Source organism: Heterocephalus glaber, unplaced genomic scaffold (assembly GCF_053883595.1).
Source record: "Heterocephalus glaber isolate CG9 unplaced genomic scaffold, H.glaber_assembly_v1.0 deba00000738, whole genome shotgun sequence".
Lineage (NCBI taxonomy): Eukaryota > Metazoa > Chordata > Mammalia > Rodentia > Bathyergidae > Heterocephalus > Heterocephalus glaber.
Window position 1 is genome coordinate 5,076,767 of NW_028258161.1, and position 23,601 is coordinate 5,100,367.

The 23,601-nt window shown below is 39.5% G+C and overlaps 1 protein-coding gene across 5 annotated transcripts in view; it reads right to left on the minus strand.

Annotated features, from left to right (window-relative positions):
• Positions 1-23,601, minus strand: part of F5 (coagulation factor V) — a 69,129-nt gene that overhangs the window by 21,341 nt on the left and 24,187 nt on the right. For 3 of the 5 annotated variants that reach the window (XM_004865230.4, XM_087206899.1, XM_087206898.1), the window contains 9 exons: positions 23,351-23,494; positions 20,468-20,689; positions 19,093-19,258; positions 17,251-17,428; positions 15,564-15,663; positions 14,407-14,618; positions 13,093-13,243; positions 5,317-5,529; positions 1,474-4,144 (listed from right to left, as the gene is read on the minus strand). In XM_004865230.4, the coding sequence (XP_004865287.1) occupies positions 1,474-4,144; positions 5,317-5,529; positions 13,093-13,243; positions 14,407-14,618; positions 15,564-15,663; positions 17,251-17,428; positions 19,093-19,258; positions 20,468-20,689; positions 23,351-23,494 (4,057 nt within the window). The remainder of the gene's footprint in view (positions 1-1,473; positions 4,145-5,316; positions 5,530-13,092; positions 13,244-14,406; positions 14,619-15,563; positions 15,664-17,250; positions 17,429-19,092; positions 19,259-20,467; positions 20,690-23,350; positions 23,495-23,601) is intronic. The other 2 variants (XM_087206901.1, XM_087206900.1) reach the window with 2 other exon arrangements.

Consider the following 23,601-nt stretch of genomic DNA (forward strand, 5'->3'; position numbering starts at 1 on the left):
TTGTGTGTGAACATACAGTTATCTCAAAATAAAAGGGTTAAGGAGAATATAAATATAGCACATTATTGCCCATGTAACTCATCAGTTTAGTCTGGGGCCAGAGCATGGCAAGTTATCCTGCTGACTCAAATTTCCTGAGTCTATGGAAATGATCCGAAAGCTCATCCATTGAATCTATAGTATGTTCTACATTCCATCAACAGACCCATCAACAGAGAATCTTATTCTGCCTGTCTCCTATTATATTCCCTACAGACTTCATTATGGACTCTGAGGATTGCATACAATTTCACAGAACATGTTGGGATAGGCAAGGCAACTTTGTCCATCATAAAAACAGGTTGCAGGCTTGAAACAGGATACAAGAGTTTGAAGGAACTGGTTCCATGACTTTCCACTCTGCATATCCCCTAATCCTGTCCCCACAGGGCCTGGTTTAGAAATCCTCAGATAATGAACAATTCTTATATAGTAACAGGTGCTACATTTAAATAGGAAGTCATAGAAGAGAGCATTTTGAACAGAGTTCTAATGTGGAAACCTCAGGCATCAGATTAACACGTTAATATGTACAAATCACCCCATAGATTGTGTTTGCCTACTCTAATTATACTTTGTTATTTTGTTTTATTTTGTGGTACTGGGAATTAATCCCAGGGCCTCTGCACTGAGCTACTTTTTCAGCCCATTTTAATTTGTTTATATCAAGACAGGATCTTGCTAAGTTGCTAAATTGCCAGGTGGGCTCAAACTTGTGGCTCTCCTGTCTCAGCCTCCCAGAGTGCTAGGATTGCAGGCATGCGCTACCACATCCAGCTCACTTTGGGTTTTAATTAGTGTAATAGCTTTTGTAAGAGCTGTGGGATATATTTAGACAGTTTATGTGTAGTCACCATGTTGTATCCTTGTGAACCTGTCATTGACCAAGACTTGGTTCTTTCCTCCTCTCTACATATCTTCATCCCAGAATACAGAACCTAGAACAATTATGACTTTCTACCCTTTACTAATAATGAATTAAAGATGATCTTTTGAAAAATATAGATCTCTTAGAAACTCTGTATTGTAAACAAGTAAATACAAAAGGAGGTTTCTACATCAAGATTTGAATTTAAAGCCAACTTTAATTAAATCATATTGATTATCAGATAGCTATGGGTAAGTCAAGCTCTGCACTGGAGCAGGAAGAGAGGGTAAGAACATCTGTGATAGCAGAAGGAGAGGGAAGAGGGGGTTTATGTACTATAATATATCACAGACTTCTCATTATGATTATTCTCTTATTGTCCAGGTATTGTCCAAACAGAGAAGCTAATTTTGGAATTGACAAAGGACATAGAATAGGCCAAGTTAAACTATGGGAACTAAACTATATTCTATAAAATTTGCCCAGAATTATATTCCTGGACTGTTGTAATGTTTTTTTAGCAGTAGTGAGAACATGGTAATATAAAGGGAGAAAACTAGCCAAACCTTTGTGCAAATTCTGCATAATCCCAGAATATTTCTTCAGCAGCAATGTAATAATATTTTCTGTTTCCCTTGTTGCTGCGGAGGTACCATGCTGCAATGTTGTCAGGATTTCTTGAGGAGTTGATGTCTGTCCTCCTATCAGTTTGGTAGGGGTCATCATAGGCCACATAATCAATTTCAGCATAGTCTTCTTCACTGATTTGGACTTCCTGCTGTGGAATAATCTCAATGTAATCTCCATCATCTCCACTTATGCCCACTACAACTAGTGAATTAAATTCATTTGATATGAAAGTATCATTGAGTGTAGGAGATGGGAGAGGAGATGGCATGTGAACAAGGTCTGGATAAGGAGAAGTCTGATTAAATTCTGAAAGAGGCAATAACTGACTAGACTCAGAAGGGTAGGATATCTGATCAAGGTCTGAAGGATGTGATGTTTGCTTGAAATTTGGAGGAAGGGTTTTCTCACTGATGTCTGGGGAGAGAGTTACTTGGCTGAGGCCAGGGGAATAAGGTATCTTGTTGAGATCTTGGGAGGGGGTCATCTGACTGACGTTGGGGGAAAATTTGGCCTCACCACTTTCTGGAGAGAGAGGGATCTGGCTGAGGTCTAGGGCAGGGGTCTTCTGACTAAGATCTGGAGAAAGATTGGCCTCACCAAATTCTGGAGAGAGGGGGATCTGGCTGAGGTCTGGGGCAGGGGTCTTCTGACTGAGGTTGGGGGAAAGATTGGCCTCACTAAGTTCTGGAAAGAGGGGCATCTGGCCGAGGTCTGGGGAGGGCATCTGACTGAAGTCTGGAGATGGGCTGGCCTCACCAAGTTCTGGAGAAAGGGGCATCTGGCCGAGGTCTGGGGAGGGCATCTGACTGAAGTGTGGAGAAAGGCTGGTCTCACCAAGTTCTGGAGAAAGGGGCATCTGGCTGAATTCTGGGGAAGGGGTCTTCTGACTGAGATCTGGAGAAGGATTGGCCTCACCAAGTTCTGGAGAGAGGGGCATCTGGCCAAGGTCTGGGGAGGGCATCTGACTGAAGTCTGAGGAAAGGGGGATCCGACCAAGGTCTGGGGAGGTGATCATCTGTCTGAGGTCTGAGGAGGGGGTCGTCTGACCTTGGCTTGAAGAAGAGGATGGTTGACTGAGGCCTGAAGAGATAGTCATCTGCCAGGCTTCATGTTCCAGAGCATGAGATAGTTGACCAATGTCAACAGGATGTAACTCATGACTTAAGTCATAGTTGAACATCTGGCTGAGCTCTGGAGGAGAGGACCTGTGACTGGGGTCTGTAGTGGAGTGCATTTGATCAGGGTCTTGAGTGGGAGATGTTTGATAGCGTTCCTCTGGGGGCACAGTCTGATAAAGATCTGGAGGGGAGCTTGTTTGACCAGTGTCATTTGGGGGTCTTAGATTATGGTCAGGAAGGGAGCCTATCTGCACAAGATTGATAGAGGGGGATGTTTGATTGAAGTCTATGGGAAGAGATGTTTCATTGGACTTATGCAGTAACACTGAATGGTTAAGTCTCCTGTCTGAAAATGTGGTGTAGTCTGCTCCTTTGAGAGGGTAAATGCCCCGTAGAGAGAGAGGGGTATGGTGTGCAAGCTTTGGTTCCTTTTTCTTTTTCCGTGTTCTGATGAGAAATGGTCTTTTCTTCAATCCACTATTTTCTCCATGCTGTCTTACTTGTAGAGATTTATGTCTAACACCAGAAAACTTTGGGTGGTCATTCTGCTTTCCTGGATTGTTTTCAGGAGGGATTCTTTCTCTCCAAATCTTTGAGACATTCTGGGGGCTGTTTAACAGCTCATTAATAGCCAAGTCTTTATCAATATCTTGGATTATTTCATAGCCACCTTTTTCAGAAACCACATGCCATTTCCCATCCAAAATCTTTGATGGATTCTTTTGTTTTAAGAGTAACAAATCACTTTGAAGGTCCTCCAAGGGTCCCATTCTTGAAGAAGTGTCATCTTGGTTTGAATGTCTCCCAGTTTTATGGGCTGGTAATATCATCCAGAAAAACCCGTGATTTGCTAATTGGTTTCTTTTTGTCCTGTATGCTTTGTGTTTAGCATATTCTCCATCTCTGAAACCTTTTGCACCTAGTAGACTTATCTCTGTGACATCTGACTGTAGAGGATCTTCTATCTGGTCTTCATAATATGGGCTGGAATATTCTTCTGTGGAAGAGTTGACAACTGGGTTCTTGTCTAAGCCACTGAGGTGTTCCAGGAGGTGACCAGTGGTGGAGGCTCCTGCATGAGGAAGGGTTTTCTGAGGTTCTGTGTGGTTACTGACAGTGGTTCTTGAGGATGAAGAACTGGAACCGATGGATACATTTGTACTTGGAGAAATGAGCTCAGAGCTGTTCTCCAGAGCAAGGGCAGTAAGATTGAATTCATCTTCTTTGTGATCCAGTGATGAATTTCTGAATGACCTAATTCCTAATGAGGAAGCCAGGATATCCTGGTAATCATCATCTGGATCAGTCTCCTCATCTTCATTTTCTGAAGGAGAGTGTATTTTCCGTACAGCCATTGCTGTTGGTGACAGAGGTTCATAAATCTCGTATGAGTCTTCATCGTCATCCCGCATACATTTAACATCCCTGAATCTCAGCTGGAGGCCTTTGTTTCTTGGACTGGAATTCATGGTGGTCAACATCCAAGTTCCTTCAGAAGAGAGAGAGAAGATTGAAAGTCCAGGAAAACATATAAAAACCCTAGGATCCATCGTTAACAAGTAATTTTTACTGAACTTTAGTCAGAGATACCCAAGTGTGTCCTGTGGACCACTGAGGAACACTGTTAGTATGTGAACACTGGTTACTGGCACATGAAGATATAAGGAGAGAAACTGGGAATAATGTATGTGTTTTGTGGGGGTTTTTTTAGCAATTTGACATTGCTGTGACATCTAAGGCCATGATCTGCACACTTACCTCATTTAACAGAATACAGACTAAAAGTATTGGTGGGTGGAGATTAGGGAGAACAGAAAAGTCAGCACAGATAGTCCAAGAGTATTGTTTTAGAATATATTGAGAATGGGTTGAATCAGGAATAAAACAGACTTTGAATATCATTAACATCTTCTTAGCTGAACCTGGTTTGAGAGTTGGAGATAGGATGATGATGATGAGGAGGTCTACTCATAATAAGTAAGTAATATTTAGGTATTTCTAAGAAATAACTCATGTGGGGCCAGGGCAAGCTTGAATCTCTTTGATATAGTATGAGTTACTGACAAGAGTCTTGAGAAGTCTCCAAGAGCTATCACTTGTTGAGTGTTAGGCACTAGGCCCTTATTATAATTAATGGTCAAAGAAGCTCTGTAAAGTATTACTGTACTTTTTTAGATGAATAATTTGAGGCTTTTTGAGCCTAAGTAATTTGTCCAGGATTATAAGAGACTGAGTTACAGAGCAGGGTTTGAACTCAGGTCTGAACTCCAAAGCTGTCTCTGAGGCAACTCTAACGCAGTCTATTTGATAATTGTTAACCATAGAGTAGAAGACTGTCTTAAAATATTTGAAACAGGCATTTTGACCCATGAAATGCCCCTTTGTGGCTGAAATATTCATGCTTCTTCCTCATCTTTCTGCTATTATATGTCTTTATTTCCCACTTGGCCCAGAGATGTATAAATGTAACCCTATAAAAGAACTGGACCCAGGTAAGTCAACAATCTTGCAAAGAGAAATGCTAAAAAACACTGAAAGGAAAACCTGCAGGAGGTTAGGGAGATACCCCAGGAGCAGCGGTCATCTTGAGAGCTGCAGCAAACCCTACAGACCAGAGGTCCAAAGTCGGTTTCTTCTCTAAGTGTCCACATGCTTACTTACCAACGTTATCCATTGTGACAGTCACAGACTCTCCACGCATGGGGAAGAGGGTCAAGGTGTCCTCATGCCTCTTTTCATAGATGAATGAGTGCCCCGTGAAGTGAACAGTCAGGATATCATCCTGGGTCCCCACGCTGCAGAAATGCCACTGGACAGTGTCATCAAAGCAGAACCCTAGAGTAGGTATACTCTCGGGCACATAGCCATTGATAGCTGGAAGAGAAAAATCTGTTAAACTGCCAGGCCTGTGCCAACAAAAGGTCATGCATCTAATTATACCTAAGATAAAGGTCCCAGTGTTAATTTGGTTGTATCAAAGCAATGATTATCCAAGATAAGCTTTGCCAGATCTAACATGTGACGTGAAGATCAAATTCACACTTCTGAAATGAGAGCTTTTCCTCCTGAGTTAGCTGAAAAAGAAATGTCAGGATTTGGTCCAGAGGAAGGGGCTTCCCGGCCACCATCCCTCTGGCTGCTCCCAGCCCACAGGAAAGGGCTTTTGGGTCACCATCCCTACCGCTGCTCCCGGCTGCGGTCCCATCTCACCCAGCTCAGAGGAGGTAATCCGTGCAGGTGCTATCAGCCCCCCGCCCCAGTCGAAATGAGAAAACACAAATGAGTAAATAAGTCTCAAAACCAGACTTCCAGATCACCTACAGCAACCCCAAAGGGAAATGAGATGGAACACTCTGATACTCAACCACCTGGACCCACTGAACTGGCAACACAAGGGGATCTGGAAAAAATGAAATCAGAAATAATTTCTCAGATAACAGGAGAAATTGTGCCCCTAGTGCAAGACATGATTAATAAATCTAGAGAGGAGCTCAGGAACATGATGGAATCCCAACATAAGAAACAAATGGAATCCATAAAACAGATGCAAATAGATTTCCAGGAGATGAAAAACTCCATTGAAAGTCTACACAGCAGAATGAGCCAATGTGAGGACAGAATTTCAGATATAGAAGATAAGATTGCAATTAGTGACCAGGAAAAGAAAAATTGCTTCAAAATCATAAGGGAACATGAGAAATCAATCCAGCAGCTGCTAGATGATGCAAAGAAGAATAACATAAGACTGGTTGGGCTCAATGAAGAAAGAAGAGAGGGTGCATATGACATAAAAAAAAACTCTTCACAGAAATAATGGCAGAAAACTTCCCAAGCAGGGGAAAAGAGCTTGACATACAGATAAGTGAGGCATATAGGACTCCAAATAGCCTTGATCAAAAAAAGAAATCTACACATAGGCATATAATTGTTAAGATTCCAGAAACACAACAGAAGAACAAAGTTCTCCAAGCAGTCAGAGAAAAGAAACAAATCACATACAAAGGAAAGCCCATCAGAATCACAGCACACTTCTCAACACAAACCATCAAGGCAAGAAGAGCTTGGAGTGACATATTCCAAGCCCTAAAGGAAAACAGCCCCCAACCCAGATTGATATACCCTGCAAAACTATCTTTCAAAATGGATGGAGAAATAAGATCCTTTCATGACAAAGAGCACCTTAGGAACTTCATGAATACCAAACCAGCACTCCAAAGAATTTTACACAATATCGTAAGAACAGACATTGAGGATCACAACCCCAGGAAGCAAAGCAGAATGAACCCATCTGGCATGACAAGAAATTAAATGTAAAGGGGGAGAACCCAACAAAAAGAAAAAGTCATGGCAATGACAAGTCAATACATTCCAGTTATAACCATCAACATTAATGGTCTCAATCCACCAATCAAAAGAAATCGACTGGCACAATGGGTCAAGAAGCAAAATCCAACAATATGCTGCATACAAGAAACACACTTAATTCAAAAGGAAACTCATAGACTGAAAGTTAAAGGGTGGAAAACAATACTCCATGTGACAGGAACCCGAAAAAAAGCAGGAGTAGCTATCCTCTTGGCAGATCAAGTAGATTTCAAACCAACACTGATTCAGAGAGACGAAGAAGGACACTACATCCTTGTGAAGGGAAGAATCCAAGAGGAAGAGATGACAATCATAAATATCTATGCACCAAACACTAGTGCACCCAACTATATAAAACAAATACTAACGGACATGAAAAGTCATATATACACTAATACAATTGTAGTGGGGGACCTCAACACCCCACTGTCACAAATAGATAGATCAACTAGACTAAAAATAAGTAATGAAATACTAGAACTCAATCGAACTCTTGAACAAATGAACTTAACAGATGTTTACAGAGTCTTCCACCCCACAAAATCAGAATACACATTCTTCTCAGCTGCACATGGGTCATTCTCCAAAATAGACCACATACTCACACATAGAACATGTTTAAGTAAGTGCAAAGGAATTGAAGTTATCCCCTGTATATTATCAGACCATAGTGCGGTGAAATTGGAGATCCATAGCAAAAGAAACTCAAAAAATTTCATAAACACGTGGAAATTGAACAACACACTTCTGAATAACCAATGGGTCACAGAAGAAATGAAAGAAGAAATCAGACAGTTCCTCCAATTAAATGACAATGACAGTACAACATATTGGAATCTATGGGACACAATGAAAGCAGTCTTACAAGGGAAATTCATAGCAGTGAATACGCATATTAGGAAAACAGAACGAGCCCAATTAAACAACCTGATGCTGAACCTCAAGCTTCTAGAAAAAGAATAGCAGGACAACCCCAAAGCTCATACAAGGGAGGAAATTATAAAGATCAGAGGAGAACTCAATGCAATGGAGACTAAGAGAATGATACAAAAAAATCAATGAAGCCAAGAGTTGGTTCTTTGAAAGAATCAACAAAATTGACAAACCTTTAGCCAACCTTGTCAGAAAAAGGAAAGAAAAGGCCCAAATCCATGCATTTAGGAATGAAAAGGGTGAAATTACAACAGATCCAGCAGAAATCCAGATGATCATCAATACCTACTTCCAGAACCTATACGCCAATAAGATGGACAACACAGAAGAAATGGATAGATTCCTAGATACATATGAATTACCAAAGTTGAATGAAGAAGAGCTGAAAATTCTGAACAACCCAATATCAACCAATGAAATTGAAAATGTAATTAAAAACTTCTCAACTAAGAAAAGCCCAGATCCTGATGGCTTCACTGCTGAATTCTACAAGACATTTAGAGAGGAACTGCTGCCACTACTGTTTAAACTCTTCAATGAAATTGAAAGGGAAGAAATACTCCCAAACTCATTCCTGGAAGTAAGCATCACCTTGATCCCCAAAGCAGAGAAAGACCCAACTGAAAAAGAGAACTATAGGCCAATCTCACTAATGAACATAGATGCAAAAATCCTTAATAAGATACTGGCAAACAGAATGCAGAAGATCATCAAGAAGATCATACACCCTGATCAAGTGGGATTCATCCCAGGGATGCAGGGATGGTTCAATATACGAAAATCAATTAATGTAATACACTATATCAATAGAGCCAAGGACAAAAACCATATGATTATCTCCATAGACGCAGAAAAAGCATTTGACAAAATCCAACATGCATTTATGATAAAAACCCTACAAAAAATTGGAATAGATGGTCTCTACCTCAAACTGATAGAAGCCATCTATGAAAAACCAACAGCCTATATCATACTAAATGGTCAAAAACTGAAATCCTTCCCACTCAAATCAGGAACAAGACAAGGATGTCCACTATCACCACTCTTGTTCAATATAGTTCTGGAAACATTAGCCATGGCAATTAGACAAGAGAAAGAAATAAAAGGAATAAAGATAGGAAATGAAGAAGTCAAATTGTCATTATTTGCAGATGACATGATACTCTATATAGAAGACCCCAAGAACTCCACCAAAACTCTTCTAGACTTAATAACCAAATTCAGTCAAGTAGCTGGTTACAAGGTCAACACACAAAAATCAATAGCTTTCCTCTACACAAATGACAGACTTACTGAGAGAGAAATAGGGCAAATAATTCCTTTCACAATAGCATCCAAAAAACTGAAATACCTAGGAGTCATCCTAACGAAAGAAATCAAAGACCTCTTCTCTGAAAACTATGGCACTCTGAAAAGAGCGATTGAAGATGATATCAGAAAATGGACAGACATCCCCTGCTCCTGGGTAGGAAGGATTAATATAGTGAAAATGGCCATACTTCCAAAACTGCTATATAGATTTAATGCAATTCCAATTGAGATCCCACCAGCATACTTCATAGACCTCGAGAAAACAATCCAAAAATTCATTTTGAACAAGAAAAGAACCAGAATAGCAAAAGCAATTCTAGGTAACAGAGACATGGGAGGGGGTATCACAAGCCCCAACCTGCAACTATACTACAAAGCTACTGTGATAAAAACAGCATGGTACTGGCAAAGAAACAGACTTGAGGACCAGTGGAACAGATCAGAAGATGCAGAAACAACGCCAGACACACTCAGCCATCTTATCTTTGACAAAGGAGCCAAACACCCTCACTGAAGGAAAGACAGCCTCTTTAATAAATGGTGCTGGAAAAATTGGGCTTCAACTTGCCAAAGATTAATACTAGACCTGTATCTCTCACCATGCACTAAAGTAAAATCAGAATGGATTAAAGATCTAAATATTAAAATAGAAACTCTGAACCAGTTGGAACAGAGGTTAGGTAGAACCCTTGAAGACATCGGTGTAAGAAAAGATTTTATGAACAAAACCTCAGTTGCCCATGAACTAGCACAATCAACAAATGGGATCCCTCCTTAATAAAAGGCTTCTGCACAGCAAGAGAAACCACCAGCAGTGTGAAGAGACAACCCCCAATGTTGGAAAAAAATCTTCACCTGCTCTTCCTCAGGCAAAGGTCTACTATCTTGAATCTATAAAGAACTTAAAAAGATCAGACCTCCCAAATTTAAAGACCGAATCTGAAAATTGGCATCTGAAATGAACAGACATTTCTCAGACAAAGAAGTAGAAATAGCAAATAAATACATGAAAAAATGTTCAACATCACTGGTCATTCGAGAGATGCAAATGAAAACAACGCTGAGATTCCACTTCACTCCAGAAAGAATGGCTGCTATCATGAAATTAACCAATAACAAATGCTAGCGGGGCTGTGGGGAAAGAGGAACCCTACTCCACTGCTGGTGGGAGTGTAGACTGGTGCAACCACTGTGGAAATCAGTATGGAGATACCTCAAAGAACTAGGACTGGAAGTCCCATTTTACCCCACTATTCCACTGCTGGGGATCTTCCCCAAAGAATTAAAAGAATTATACCACAGTGATATATGTATGCCCATGTTCATAGCAGCGCAGTTTGTAATAGCTAAAACTTGGAAACAGCCCAAATGCCCATCAACTGGAGACTGAATAAAGAAAATGTGTTTTTTTTATAAAATGGAGTCCTACTCAGCCATAAAAAATGAGAAATTAGAGACATTTATAGCTAAGTGGATGCACATTGAGGCGATACTCTTAAGTGAAATAAATAGGACACACATGTATAAAAAGCGAATAGTTTCTCTGGTGTGAGAAACTGAAAGTGTAAATAAGGACTAAATGTATAATAGGTCATGTGAAATAGGAAGAAAAGGGGCAAAGGGGAAGGAAGTGGGAGGGCTAGGGGAAAGGATAGACGGGAATGGGATTAATATGAGAAAATGGAAAAATAGGAACAAAATCTTTGTAAATAGGGAGGACTGGAGGGGTTGAAGGGAGAGCTCGGCAAGGGTGAGAAATAAGAACCAAGAGAGACTATGTAAAGGTGCAGATTTCCAATGATGAATGTCATTATATTGTATACCTAAAATGTACCAATGATTAGAATGAATAATCAATAATGTAAAATAGGAAGAAAAGGTCCAAAGGGGTAGGGGTAGTGGGAGGGGCAGGGGAAAGGAAAGAAGGGAAAGGAAAAATGATGAGAAAAGGAAAAAATGGAAATAAAGTCTTTGTAAATAGGGAAGTGTGGAGGGCATGAAGGGAGGGCTAGGAATGGGGAAAAAAATAAGAACCAAGATGCATTATGCAAAGGTACAATTTCCCAATGAGAAATGTAATTGTGTTGTATACCTACAATGTACCAATAAAAGAATTTAATACAAAAAAAAAAAGAAATGTCAGGATGAAGACAAAGCTTTTCATTTGTATTGATTTATTCACTCGTGTCAAATATATATTAAATATTTTGTGCTCTTTGCTTTGCCTTTAAAGATATTCTAAAAATCAATTTAGAATATTATCCAGAATAATTCTATCTGGAGGAAAATCAGAACATAAAAATCCATCTTCTTGACATACCAGTCATTAAGAATGAATGTTCCTAAAAAAGAAGCTCATTTAACATACTTTGTTATTTTTATTGTCACCTGTCATCATCATCTATGTAAACTACAGTTTTCATTCATGTATTGAGTTCATATTTTTCATTATCTTTAAGAGAGACACGACTTTGGGCTATATCTCAATTTCCTTATATGCTAAGCATGATAATCACATCAAAGATGTGATTTCTAGAAATGCAGTGCCCCTGTTTCCTGGATTAGCCCTAGAGCCCTAGTACTAATACAGTGTCTGTCAATTAACGAATTTTGAAGTGGGTCTTTAACAAATGCATGTTGAATACATGAAATAATGTATTATTAGTTTTTACCTCATTCCAAATGCTTCCTACCTGGTCTACAACAACTACATTGTCCAATATGGTAGCCCCTGGCTATAAGTGGCTATTGAACAGTTGAAATGTGGGTAAACTAATCTGTGATGTGCTATCAGAATAAAATACACACTGGATTTCAAAGACAGTAATAAAGTAAATCTCATTAATTTTATACTGATTACATTTTTGAATTGGTAATAGCTAGATTATATTGAGTTGAATAAAGCACATTATTAAAATTAGTTTCACGTACTTCTCTTGCTTTTTAATGTGGATACCAGAAAATGTAATTTCTGTTGCACAGTGCTGGTTTAGAACTATGGCAGATTCACTGCTGAAATGAAATTATGTGAAGAAAGCTGAGAATAACTCCCTGTTTGGAATTATTTGTCACAGTAACTGTCAGCTCTGATGATACCAGTTGTCAGTCATCTGAAGCCATATGAGCAAACCATGCAGAAATAATTCTCATAGGTGTGATTATTTATCAGATAAGGTGAGCAAGGTGGGTCTTGACTCTGTGGAGCAGTACAAGGGACCCTGGCTGTGGGGGAGAAGTTTGCTTCCAGCTGCCTCAGTGAGATTTCTCTTAGACTTCTTATGGCAGTAAACTTGGAACTGTTAGCAAATTCTGAATACATTCCCTGCCTCTGAACTTCTTACTGCTTGCTTCAAAACTCCTCCTTATGCTTTCTCTTTTCAGGACTCTTAAGCCCTCAGTCTTACTTGCTTTACTTTGATTTGACAATAGCTTTAAATTACTTACCTCATTTCTGCCCTGGCTTTAAACAAAGAATAATCACCCTGAACAAGTCTAAAATCCTGAGATTCTGCTGGCCAGGACCTGTAGCACCTTCCCTCTCTGGCTTCCTCTCTGCCCAGAGCACACGCATATCCATCACACTGGGAGCAGGAGATCAAGTAGACTCTAAGGATAACTAGGTTTTGACCTCTTGTTTAAAAGATAAGGAGCCTGAGTTGCTATAGTATCACCTAGGGACTTCAACAAGAAGCTGTTGAACCGGAAGTGAGGATAAGATAGCTGCTCTTTGGTGAGTATATTCTCATCTATGTTTCTGCTTTTAAACAAAGGCATACTTCACCCAATTGAATGAAAGACTGATGGATAAAAACCAGTGCTCTGACTTACTGCTCATTATGTTTGATTGATAAAATTTGGGGTCATCCCGTTTCACCATATCAGGATTTTCACAGAACTTGTTGATATTGTCCTCGATGTACCAACTCTTGTTCTCATCAAACACAGCAAACACAACCTGCTGCTCGATGTCCGCTGCCCTCTAGAGGATGAATGGGCTGTGTTTAGTGATTAAAGCACCAGCTGATTACCTATTAACACCAAGATCTCAGATACCCCAGGAGCACTATCTTTGATGCTGCTGACACCTCATAATTCAGTCAATTATAAGAGCCTATTGCATGCCAACCGTTTGTCAGAGTTATAGCCAACATACAAGCAAAAACAGATCAGAAAATCCAAAGACTAGAAGATGGTTTTAGGACAACACAGCAACTGAAAATCTGTTTATGTCTGAAATTGAACACTTTTCAATAGAAGGATTGACCGAATGTATCCCAAATAGTTGAAAAAGATAAAAGAAGGCTGCAACAGGAAAGCTTTATGTCTCTTTCTACCTATTTCTGACTTTACCTCCAAATATCAAGATCTATAAGCATATATTTGTCTCTTAACAAATATGCTTGTTTTATAAGTCTTGGGGAAAGACCTGTGTGATTACTGCTCAGCCCAATTGGAAATTTCAGGTTAGTAAATGAGACTATTAATCTTCAGTGAAGATTAACCCAGAAGAGTGGTATCTTTGTTCACAGTCTTTTGAATAATTTAGTCTCACTGGACAAAGAGCATTGTCGGGAGCCAACATCACTAGAAACTGTGTCTCTAAGAGTGTTTGCTTTCTGAGACTCTCCTATTTCTCTGTGTTATAGGTCTCTAAAATTAACAAAGATGGGAACAGAGTTTTATACTTTCACATGGTGGTATCTCACTGACTCCCCACACCACCCTACAAAAATTTTAGGAGGAATATTATAAAAGGAAGAAACTAGGAGAGGCAGAGTGATTTATTCACTGCACAGTCAGTAAAAATAGACCTGGACTTTGAAACTAAACCCAAATACAGTATGACATAAAGATTCACCTTGGGCAGTAAGCATCCAGATGAAAACAGACAAGACAAAAAAATTAACCAGAAGGATAAATGTTATCACACATGCTAAAGAATAACTAATATTCACTGTTCTTTAGAAGGAAAAGCCCCTTTGTTGAGCAAGGAGACCTAATTGTTCCAGCCAGAAGAAGCCTAGAACTTTTCTCCACCTATTTTTTATTAATATATGTTTATGGCACATAATAATTACATTCATCTTGTACATATACATATTGTTTCTTAATTTCTAAAAGGTTACCTCAAAGGTAAAATACCTGTATGCCTCGCATATCCAGGGATCTGCTCTTACAAATTAGAAGAAGCCCTATCAGGCCAGAGGCAATGTCCCTGGTGACATCTACATCACTGTAGTATGGTCTTGTTAAGCACTGTGCGTCACTATCTGTGGGCTCATCAGACTCGAGGATGTTCCATTTGTAAGTATAAGTTTCCCCGGGCTGAACTGCTCGGATCATGGTGTGGTTGCCTGGAATGAAATGGAATAAAAATTGCTTTCATTTGGAAAATTATTTTACTTTTATAAATAGGTACCTTAGTTCTCACCAGAACCAGTTAATATGAGGAAAACAATATTCTCTTTACATTTAACACTACACAGTGTGGTTGAAAAATATGCTGCATGTTTAAATGTTTAAAAATTTATTACAGTAAAAGACACATCCCATTAGCTCCCCCCGCCCCAATACTCTGCCTTCTTTGAATGCACTTATCATTCTTGTCACTTTCTGAACCAATTCTAGAAATCCTCTCTCCTGAGCATCTTTAGTTGTTACTGCCTTGATGTCCTGAATTGATTGGAAATTCTTTCCTTTCATGGTCATTTTGACTTTGCAGAAGAGCCAGAAGTTTCATGGTGGAAGATCCGGTGAATACAGTGGATGAGAACATGCTGTAATAGTTTTAATTGACAGAAATTTGCTGTAAACATTTTGAATGGATTCAGGACTCAGGATGTTGAGGCAACCACGAAAAGACATTCACAAAAGAGGACTTCCAGAACTGCTTCAGAAAGTGGTAAGAAGAATGGGATAAGGGTGCTCAAAGTGAGGGGAAGTAACTTGAGGGGGATGGATGGCAGTGTTTCTTTTACTGTAATAAGTCTTTAAATTTTTTATTTAAATATCCATCACCTTTTAAAATCACACCTCACACATGACTGCCAGATAGCATGTAACCATTTAATACTGCTCCACTAGAGGCCGCTGTGGCACTAATAAAGGATATTATACCGTATTTAGTAAGCACAGACAGGCAAAATTCTTGAAATGAGCAGAGCTTGGCTGTGACGTTTAGGACACACTACTTATATACTACTGACTGTACTAGTTACATCTTGGTGCAAGGAGGGACAGAAAAACATGGCAACTTCTAGAGTCACTGATTTCTTTCAGTAGAAGTGAAAGATTCCCACCTGAGGTGGAGGAAGAGTTAACTTCGTCTTCATAAGGGGAGAAGGTCACTCCATGAGGGTAAATGCTATAGGGTCGACTGGCCGAATTTTTGAACACGATCTACAAAATTAAATAAAATATATTAGTCCAGGATTTAAGGTCACTCCTGAGAGTTAGCTTTGCATATGTACTGTGTGAGTGTGTGTGTGTGTGGGGGGGTGTCCATGTGTGCTTGCACACACTCAGTGGGAAAATTAGTTCTGTTTACGTGATCTGCAGCCTCCTGCCATTATCTGGTAAGAAACTTTTGAGAGAGTTTTACTCACATGTGAAGGTAGAAAATACAGGTGTCTGATTTTAGAGGACAGGTTAGGAGAAATTACATTTCCCTCATAGTCTGATTGCTGTCTCCCTCCCCTTCTCCTTTCAGCTTGGGCCGCATCTTACTTTGAATCTAATCCTTCTCCTCTCTAGGCCACAATCTCCATGTCCTGTCTACCAGGTTTCTTATGAACCCTGTCATTCAAGCCCTCTTTTTGCAGGGGACTGTCCAATAGCCAGATCTGAATTCCCAAGAACCTGTGCTTACAGTTCCTAAAAGCACCTAGAGGGAATCAGAAATGAGGGAAGGGCAAGGGACATAGAATCCTAACATTTTTGTCCTTTTGTTATTTTAAAAATGAACAGAATAGGCTTTGTCTAAGACAGTGGTGGTGGACCTAGCCATGTGTGTTCTTTTAAGGCAAAAGATGTTAATGTATGAGTCCTTTTTTCTAAATTAAAACCTCCATATTCAGATTTAATTGTAGTGTTGGCACTTTGCAATAAATAAATGGGTTTGGAGTTGCAGTTTGGACACTTGGTCTCTGAAAGGTTCGCCATCACTGGTCTAAGGCATGATTCACACAGGAGTCCTGGTTAGGCACAGTAAGCTTCAAAAGAAAACCTTAATCCTCTACTTGGTTGATTGCCAAAGTTTTTGAAACATCTTTAATCTACAGATTATCTGCATTCTAGGATCTTGCCGAATATTATAGCCTTTAATTCTCTGTTTTTATCCACCTTGCTGAACTGATGTTAAGTAATATTTAGAATATTATCTGAGGAAAACTCCAAGCTCTTGGTATATATCCAAATTTACCTTAACCAGGACCAGCCATTGGTGAGCCACATACCTAGACCACATTGCAGAACTGTTTGTATGCAATTGTGTTATTGTTATCTTCTCAGTGACAACGAGAAATATCATTTTAAAAAGCTGCTCAGTTTTTAAATCCATAACAGTTGTAGGAATGTGTCAAGGTTACCATATGCTGTATCATGCAGCACCCTCGTTAGAAGGATCCGTGGAAGAAATTCCTCTGAGGCTTCCATATCTGGGAAAACTCTGCTTCTTTTATGAATGTGTAAATCTAGTTCAGGCATATTTCCTTTCACTTTGGCTTCTATGAAACCTAGGACAAACTTTGCACCTGGCCTCAGGTCACGAGGTATGGATTTCATTTTACATATTTGAGGCTTTACTTTCTTTGTACCTATGTCATCTGTCACCCTAACATACTGACTTTTATTTCTTTCTAATTTGTAATCTTCCCCAGTTCCTTGTATTTCGGAATAGGTTATAAATAAAAGCTGCATTTGCATTTAAAAATATACAAATAGCTTTTTCTTTAATTTCTTCCATGGTTCTGTATTTATGTTACTTACTTTGAGTGTGTCTCTGACCTGGGCTCTGATAATAGGGCCCAAAATCCCATTTTCGTTCATTTTGGTGTTGTCCATGCGTTTGGTAAAGCCCTCATCTTGGTACTGTCTGTAAACAACTTTCTTATACATTTTTCCAATTTGGTTTGAGAAATTATCCAAGTGCAGAGATCTGTATAGTCTTAAAGTGAAATGAAATAATAATAATTTTCAAATGAAATCACTTTCTCCAGTAGAGACCCCAGGATCTGTAAGGGGAGTCCCTCAGGGTTAGACATCTCTGGGTCTGCCCTGGCTGAAAGGCTAGGGTAAACTCGGTGTGTTTTATAAGAAAGTCTTTCCAATCACTTAATCTAGGGTACTCTTATTGCCTTTCTAGATATTTTAAAATCTCCAAAACATCTCCCCCACCCCACAGGTTTTACTATCTTCATTAGTTCTAGTTCTGGCTACTGGCCTATCCCTGCCACCATTCACCAAACCCTAGGTGCTGGCTGAAAAGCAACCTACTTTGCCCCGTTTCTGTAGCTGTTGGGATAAATGACCTGGGAGTAGCAACATGAGCCAGTTTCCCTCTGCTCTCTTTATTGTCTTAGTTTGCAAAAGCAGAAGCTCTGTAGTAGAGTATGAACTTTATGTGTTTATTTTGTAAAGTAAAGAGCATTGACTGCTACCAAAATCCCCAGATTCTTATCTCAGTTCTGTCACTATATAGTCTTGGCAAAGTTTCTTTTTTATTCTTTTCCTTACCTTAGTTTTTTAAAATAGGAAATACATTCACACAATTTTTATTGCAGTGCAAACTCTCACTCATATCTGATATCCTCTCTGAATTTTCCTAATTAATTTTAGGTGTATAATATCAGAATTTTAATGGAAATATACACAAATATTATTCAAAAATATACAAATATAAATATTCTTACTCCCAGTCCTTTTACTAAAGGCAGCTATTTACACCTTCTGTACCACATCTTAACTATGTAACAATACATCTCGGAGGACTTATTATATTAGTGTATAGAGCATGTTTTCTTTCTCTTTTGTTTTGTTGTGCAGATGAGTAGTGCTCTGTTATGTAGATATATCCATAATTTCATAAACTAGCTTCCTATTGATGGAAATTTGGTTTGTTTTTAATTTTAGACTAACAGTGCAGTAGTGAATGCCCTGTGCATTTATCATTTTACCCATGAACAACATCTATATTGTTAAATTCCAAAAATAAGACTGCTGGGTTAAATGCGGAATAAGACTGCTACACTTACAATTTAGATACACTTTGCCAAGTTATCCTGCACAGTGACTTTACCAGTGTCTTTTTCCACCAGCAACATATGACACTGCTTGTGTTCCACAACCTTGTCAACAGATGGTGTCACCTAAGCTCATGAACTGGGTAGGCAAAAATAGTATTCCAATGAAGTTTAATTTGCATTTCTCTTACTATGAATGAACTTGAGTATCTTCTCACATGTTTAAGAGCTATTTGAATTTCCAAGTTTCTTAATCTCTCTGACACATTCTCTTTTCTATAAAAAAAAAACCCCAGCAATATCTAACCTGCAGAATTGAAGAGAAAACCTTAGAAAGGATCTAATATATTGGCTAGCAATATCAAGCATTCAACTAGTGGGAGCTGCTGCTGCTGTTGTTATTATTATTGTTGTTATTAAGTTAAGTCCCCTTGGTGAGTATGGGGTAATTTGAGACTGGTTTGGATAAGAAACCACTGCATACGTCCCCTTGCAAGTTGCCCCCGATGATATTTCACCCGCACACACCCAGGACCATAGGGAACATGCCTCAAACCCTCACAAAGTGGTGTGAACCCCAATGACTCACTTGTCCATCGTTGTTGGTATTATAGGTGCATAGTCCCACATCATTTCCTCTGCGGCAATGAAGTATTCCCACCTCTTGATGTACCGCCTCTGTTCACGGGTTAGTTTTGTAGTAGTTCTGGTTTTCTTTGGACAGTTTATAATATCAATGTGAGCCTGCATCCCAGCTAAATTAGGATTGAAAAACAGTGAGAGGGTGTAAGACGAAATTATTGTTGATCAAAATTCATATTTTTACAAGCAATTTAGAAAGATTTAAAAATATCAGTGAAAGGAATGCTCAGGCAACTTTTGAACACTTTGATTTGGAATCTTTCAGTGGATGAAACAAAAGGACAAAAATAAAGACCAGGGGGAGAGGAGCAAGGGTTAGAAAAACTTGGAAGTATACCCTTTGTTTCTTCTGAAACAAAAGGTTTTCCTGTTAATTTAACAACCCTTAAAACCCTGTGACTTCTATTTTCTTGAATTATCATTTTTCCTGTTATCTCTCCATTGGTCTGTAAGGTGATGATAATACTAGTACATACTTCATGAAATTGTCATTAAAAATAAATAACAATATATAAAGCACTTGTCCATAATAAAAGTTAGTTCTATTTCTGTTTTATTATTACTAGAAACTGCTTTCCAGGGATACTGTGACAATTTCATTACTTCAAATTCAATTTTGCCTGCTGAGTGTGAAAAAGAATGAAATGATTCTATGGAGTATTTCTTCCTCATGTGCATTGCTTACACACATCATTTAAGTAACAAGGTAATTTCTTTTAGTAGTATTTTTAGACTCTCATCTCTGATACATAAACCCTCATCTGAATAGTTTTAGAAAAAACATGTAATAGGACAATTAGTTATTTTGTTTACACGATACCATATAACCCTTGCTGATTTTTTCCTCTCTTGAATTCTCTGACCTCCAAAGCCCAACCCTCAGCTGTGAAGATATGTTTGACCCATTCAACACATTGTGGAATCCAAGAGTTTTCATATTAAAATTTTTGCACTCTTGGTAACATGGCGCTTTTGTAAGTTTGCAGATCGTAGTCCTGTTCTAGCCACTAGATCTCTTCCTTTGGATACATCTGACATACCCCCAAGAAAGAATACTTCTGCATGCATTTCTTCCTCTTCCTCCTTTCAAGGAAGTAGAAACCTCTTCAGCTTTTGCTTAATTAAAAAAAAAAATCTGTGTCAACGCCCTGACTTCCTTTATCCTCGACCAGTAGGTTCTAAGACTAGGAACAGAATATCTAAATTCTGCTATTAAGAACCAAAGCTAGTATGTCTGGGGTGGGATGGGTTGAATGAACAAAGGAGGAGGGAATTTGTGCGGGCAGAAAGAATGAAGCAAGCCTGTAAGAAGAGTTTCTTACCTTGAAACTGCCTAGGGATGAGAGAAGATATGGTCCACTTTCCCTCTGGGCTCACAGTCATGTTGGCAGTAGTGGCTGTAGCACTGACCAAGGTGACAGCAGAAACTTTATGATGGTTCTGCTCCAGGACCTGGCCATTGAAGTGAATGGAGAACAGTTCTGGCCCAGAGCTCATTCCAATCAGATGCCAGCTGATGTGGTCATGAGCACAGACTGTGAGAGCTGAGAGAGAGGGAGAGACAGCAGCCAAGAGAGGCATTCAGTTCAGTGCTCCATGATCAAAATCCCACCCACCAAAGACATCTAAAGTTCAGAGTGGGGAGGGACAGATGCTCCAGTTGTGATTCCTCTTCTGCAAAAGCAGTTGTCTGAGTGATGGACAAACAGGCAGTCATAGCTTATTGAGGTTTGTGACATTATAGAGGTCAGAATAAAGCCCGGGGTGGGGCGGACATTGGTTCAGAGGTACAGGATTTCTAAGGGATTAAACCAAGGAGGGGACTGAGCAGGTGACCATTCTGTTTGTCCAGGAATGAGGGGTGTCCTGGATGCAGGAATTTCAGTGTCAGCACTTGTAAAGTCCTGGGCAAAAGGGGGTGGCTGCTCATACACCAATCTGTTTTAGTTGAAAGAGTCAGCAGAAAGCCATTCTCTCACTTGGACAGAGGTCAAACCTCTGTGGACAGGAAAGAAGGTGTGGAGATTATCTGAGGATATTCTATTGTTTGTTTATCTACTTTTTGTTGTTTTAATAATGAGGTGATGAATTACGTAGGTTACATGCTTTCCTTAAAACACAGTGATGTGTCCTCATTATACTGGGCTGCTGGTAGCTTTCCACTGCAGGAGCAATGAGAACTGAAGCCAGAAGCTTAGTTTTGCTCCTTCTTTTCTCCCACAGTGACTGGGAAAATGCTCCTTTGTTCTGAGGAGATTCCAGTCCTGGCTTCTATCCCTAGCTTACTTTGTAAACTTCAGATCCACAGTCACCAGATATTAGATAATGGAGCTGAGATCCAGCCCCTTACCCATGCAGGAGCTTGTCCTTGTTAGGAGACCTTTGTAACAAGGCAAGAATTGTTGGCATCACTCATGAGAGCAAGAAGTTAGAAGGTAGGAGGCTTTGATGGGAGCGTTCATCCAACCCAAATAAATGCTCATATTGAATTCAGCAGTTAACACATATATAAGCACTTATCATATTTATTGAGGTTATACTGATCCTAAGGCAGGGAATTTTATAGGCTATAACTATTCTTTTTCTACTAATGATGTTTTCCTTCTCTTTTCCTTTCCATGTGTACCCTATTATTTTTTTCAACTACAAATCTCTGACTTGTAATCTCTCTCTCTTGTGATCAAAAATTTTTTTTTTATTTTGACCTAGGGGCTAGAATAGGACTGTGATCTGCATATGTTTTCTTAGATCCATATATTTGTATGGATTGTTCATTCTTCCAGGACACAGAGGGTTAATGGATAGATGGTTCATTTTTGTCAGTTAGCACCTTGAGATGACTAATTGCTAACACTAAGGTGGGGAAGTGAGTGAGATGTGAATACAGATCTCCCAAGGGAGAGGTCCATTCATTAAGCCCTAGCTTTGCAAGCTCCTTTAGTAGTCTACCTGGAAGATGGAGGCAAATGAAACAATATAATTTAAAAGCAATACTGAGACCTCAAATTTACAGATGAAGCCATTTGTGATATTCAGACATAAGGAATGGTCTTTAGAAATTCAGTGTTTTGTAATGTGGAAATGTTTTCTTTTTTTCCCCTCAGTCTGGTTTCTGTATGCCATGGACCTTTAGTTCTAAGTCAGTTCTACCAGAAAGTAGAAGAGGTAGTCCAGGCAGTGCTATGGTTTGGATACGGTTACACTGTATCCCTATGGGTCAGTGTGCTGGAGGATTGGTCCTTCCCATGGTCGTGTTGAGGTGATAGAATGTTCTCGAGGTGGAGTTTAACAAAGGGATGGAGCCTAGTGGAAGAAGGTTCATCACTGGGTGCTGCTCTTGGAAGGGAGCAAGATAGTTCTCACAGGACTCTGGTTAGTTCTCACAAGAGTGAGCTGCTATAAAGCAAGCCTACCCATGTTCTTGGCCTCTCCTCTATGTAACCATTTCCTTTTCTGCTTCTCCTCCATGTTGTGACACATACAAGAGGCCACATACCTGAGGGTGAGCTGACAGGGCTGCCCAATCTTGGACTTTCAGTTTCTAAAACAGTGAGCTAAGTAAACAGCTTTTCGTTATAAAGTACCCTGGTTCAGTCATTTTGTTATAGCAACAGAAAATGGACTTATTCAGTGGAAGTCAGGGGTCTTTCTCCACCTAGTAGTTGCAATGTTTTTATTTTCTTATAATCTGTACACAGACAGGGAGAGAAAACATTCCACATGCCATTGAATATTATTCACCTGTCAACTATTGAAACGTTAATAGTGTATTTTTATGTTAGGGATTTCTCCTAATCTTATAAGTATCTTTATTACATTCTTTCTGCTGACCCTCAGTGCTAGGGAGTGACCTTGAACTACAGTATAAGTGGGTTGGTCATTATGTGGTAAGGACCACAGATTTCACTAAAGGAGACTGGACTGATACCCTGGAGGTCTTCCTGGAGGTACACGCCAAGGTAAAACCTGCTCAGAGAATTACACCTACTGAAGCTTCTCGCTCGTAATTCAAAGTGATGGTTGTACTTTCTGGTTCAAAAAATGGTAAGATTTTGAGAACCATTGCCCTAGATTATATAACATTCCAATTAGGAGTGGAAAAACAGTGAAGAGGATCAACTTCCCTGGTGCCTGGAGGAAAACAATGGAGAGCCAAGGTAGTAGTGATTCTACTATTGTCGGAGGGCATGGGGCCCATGTGTTACCTGGCATTGTTTGATTCACATAACCATTGACCGTGTACATTAGAGACGGCGAAGGGTTCCACCCCTTGCTTTCATCAAACACAGCAAACAGCAGCACGTGTTGCTTGTCAAACATCTTCTGAGTCCCATCCTCAGTGAGGGTGTCTGAGAAAGAAAGACATGTTTCTGAGAGCACCCTACACTGAAGACTCACTAGCTTTCCAAGATAGCAAAGAGTTTAGGGCAACACAACGAGATAAACTCTGAGCAGT